The sequence below is a fragment of the Cariama cristata genome, unplaced genomic scaffold (genome assembly GCF_000690535.1).
Source record: "Cariama cristata isolate BGI_N322 unplaced genomic scaffold, ASM69053v1 scaffold23364, whole genome shotgun sequence".
Classification (NCBI taxonomy): domain Eukaryota; kingdom Metazoa; phylum Chordata; class Aves; order Cariamiformes; family Cariamidae; genus Cariama; species Cariama cristata.
The window spans coordinates 1-2,707 of NW_009611567.1; the positions used below are offsets into that span (position 1 = coordinate 1).

Below are 2,707 nucleotides of genomic sequence, written 5' to 3' on the forward strand. Positions count from 1 at the left end.
CCCCCCCCCGATGTCCCCGCAGCCCAACAAGCCAGTGGTCTCTCCAAAAAAGGGTCCTGGTCAGCAAAACTTCCAGCCAGCTGGACACCAGGGCTTACCTGGGACCACCCTCACTGTCACCGGCTCCATGAGGTCCCTGCCCATCCTCTCGACCCCGCACCAGTAACTCCCAGCATCCGCCTTGGAGAGCTTCTCTATGTTGAGCAGAGCCACGCAGAAGATGTGGTTGTCCTGGATGGAGACCCGGCCGTGCCGCTGGGGCACTTCCCTGCCTGCCGTCTCCACCACCTTACGGCACGAGTCCCGGCTGGCCCCCCGGCACCAGTACTTGTTGTAGCCCTCATAGCCCGAGGGGTACCAGCAGCGGAGGGAGAGCGTCTCCCCTGTCCGGCCACTGACCTCCCTGGGGACAACCAGAGCCTGGCAAACTGCAAAGAAATCCACAGCCACACTGGAGAGAAACAGGGCTGCCAAATCAGCCTTCCCCCGAGCCTCTCCTTCTCTGCTCCCTTTGGAAGGAAGAATTTTGGGGGAGACCCCATCTGCCTGCTTTTAGCCCCAGACCTGAGGCTGCGGTGATGGGAGGCTTTGGCTCTGTCGGTACCTGACATGGAGCCTGTGGCCCTGGGTGGGAGCTCAGTGGCTGCCCGTTGGTGTCAGCGGGAGCCGGAGCATCTTAGGCATGGTCAGAGCCTTTCCTCACCTGGGAGAAGGAGCCAGCCCCAGCCTGACGACATCCCCATCATCCCGCTTTGCTATGAAGGTCCACGAGCATCAGCCTCCCGCTCAGGGCAGCGAGCCGGGGGATGCTGAGCTGATATGTGCTGTCGGCTTCTTTCGCTGGTTTTTTGCTCACGCAAGAGACGGCGGCGAAGCATGCTGCTCTGCTGCCGGGTTATTTTTATCTGGCCGGGCTTCGCCTCGGGGCTGAGGGTTTTCTGTTGTGGGTGAAAAGCTGCTGAGATGCTTTTTGCAGACTGGCACATACGAAGCACACCAGGGAGGGTGGGCAGCCACAGGGTGTGGGACTCCATGCACCCCACTTGGCAGGAGAGTGTAGGAGGGGAGGGATCTTCACCCCAAACAGCTGCTGCAGAGAGATGCTGGAGCACAGGAGCTGATCAGAGCTTCCAATGCCAAAACAGGGCAAAACCAGCACTGCTTGACCTTTGCTGAGCCCACCTTGCATTTCTGGGGGTGCTGGAGGCTGCGTGTCCTGGTGCTTCCCCTTGGCCGGGCTAAGGAGCGATGCCAGGATGGCTGCAGCCTCCCGGGTGCTCGGAGGGCATCAGCTCAGCCCCTGGGCTGTGTTTTGACTGAGAGGGACATGCCAGGCCCTGCCAGCTCTCAGGGCTGCGGGTGCCTGGCCCCAGCCCTGGGCTCTGCTGGAGTCTGCAGCACCAAGCTGGTTTGGGAGCGAGTGGGAGACGTGAGATGTAGGGGAATTGGGGAACGGGAGTGATCCGGACATGGCTCGGAGCTGCCGTACGGCACCGAGGGCTGTGCCTGTGTAGCTGAGGGTTGGCCCTGCCAATGGTGCTCACTGGGACAGAGTGGTTGGGATGATGCGGGGCTTCCTCCTCTTCCTCTGGCTTTTTTATCCCAGGTATGATCAAACTGGGGCTCAGGGGAAAATTGGGAGCATGGCTGCATCACCAGAGCTGGTCCAGGCAGTGGCTCCCCCCGTGCTCCCACTCCCCATTCAGCAGCGGAGCTTCTTGCAGATGATGAGGCTTGGGTTGCCCTCGGGAGCAAGTGGCAGCCAGAGGAGCTTCCCTGGCCCGTGCTGGGGCAGGGATGGAGCCGAGCTTCCCCCTGGCTTGAGATCCTGCTTGAACGCCCACTGCCCACAGTGCAAACGCCGTGGGGCTGCCCGCAGGCCCTCCATGCAGCATCTCCCCACTTCTTTTTCTTTCAATCCTTGTGGTTTTTCTTCCTCTTTCGAAAAACTGCTGCGTAGATTTCCATTTCACAGCAGGGTGATCATATTTGGGTACATGACGAGACCTACCCAAACAGAGGCTTTTCCTTCCCCAGCTCCCTCCTGGGATACGCAGCTGAAATCCTGATGTCTGCATGGGAGGTTGGGCTGGGGGGAACAGGATAGGACCCCCAGCAGCCAGGCTCCCCCAGGACCCTCCCTCCACCCTGTCCTGCCCTTCGACCCCTTCGCTCTGTGCAAAGACCTGGAGGGGATTGAACAAAGCACCAGGTAAAAATAAAGAAGCAAAAGTCTGAGAGTTGTGTGGGAGCAGGGGTGACCGCACCGGCCACAGCACCACCTCCTTCCTGGGGCACCTCAGAGTCACCGGGGCCAGGGAGGGGACGCAGGTCACGTCTCGGACCGGACGCCGACCTCCCCTTCCTCCCCATGTGCTCCTCATTGCTGAACACAAGAACCGAGGAGGATGAGAAGGGGCTACCAGGGAGCAGCATCCCCTGGTCCCCTACAGCCTCGACCAGGGATATTGAGCTTTTAACCCAAGTGGGCGATATTTGAAACACATCCAAATCTTCTGATCTCATCTCATTTAATAACCTCATGGCAGGGTGGGGGGAAACAGGGTTGCTGGCCCCGCGGCGTACGTATCCCGCTGCGCGATTCCCTGGCACTCTGGGGTCCCCAAACTCGTGCAATACAGAGGGGAGGGGGGTTCATTCTGTGGGATACAGGGAATCTAAATGGGAGAGGCAGAGAGAGGTCGGG

The 2,707-nt window shown here is 60.2% G+C and overlaps 1 protein-coding gene across 1 annotated transcript; it reads right to left on the minus strand.

The window, feature by feature from the left end:
• Positions 1 to 98: 98 nt before the first annotated feature.
• LOC104160231 (CMRF35-like molecule 2) lies at positions 99 to 743 on the minus strand (the record flags this gene model as incomplete). Its single annotated transcript, XM_009698315.1, has 2 exons — positions 704 to 743; positions 99 to 428 (listed from the first exon to the last, which is right to left on the minus strand). Coding segments are annotated over exons 1-2 (370 nt in total), but the record flags the coding sequence as incomplete, so codon positions are not given.
• Between the last annotated feature and the right edge of the window lie 1,964 nt (positions 744 to 2,707).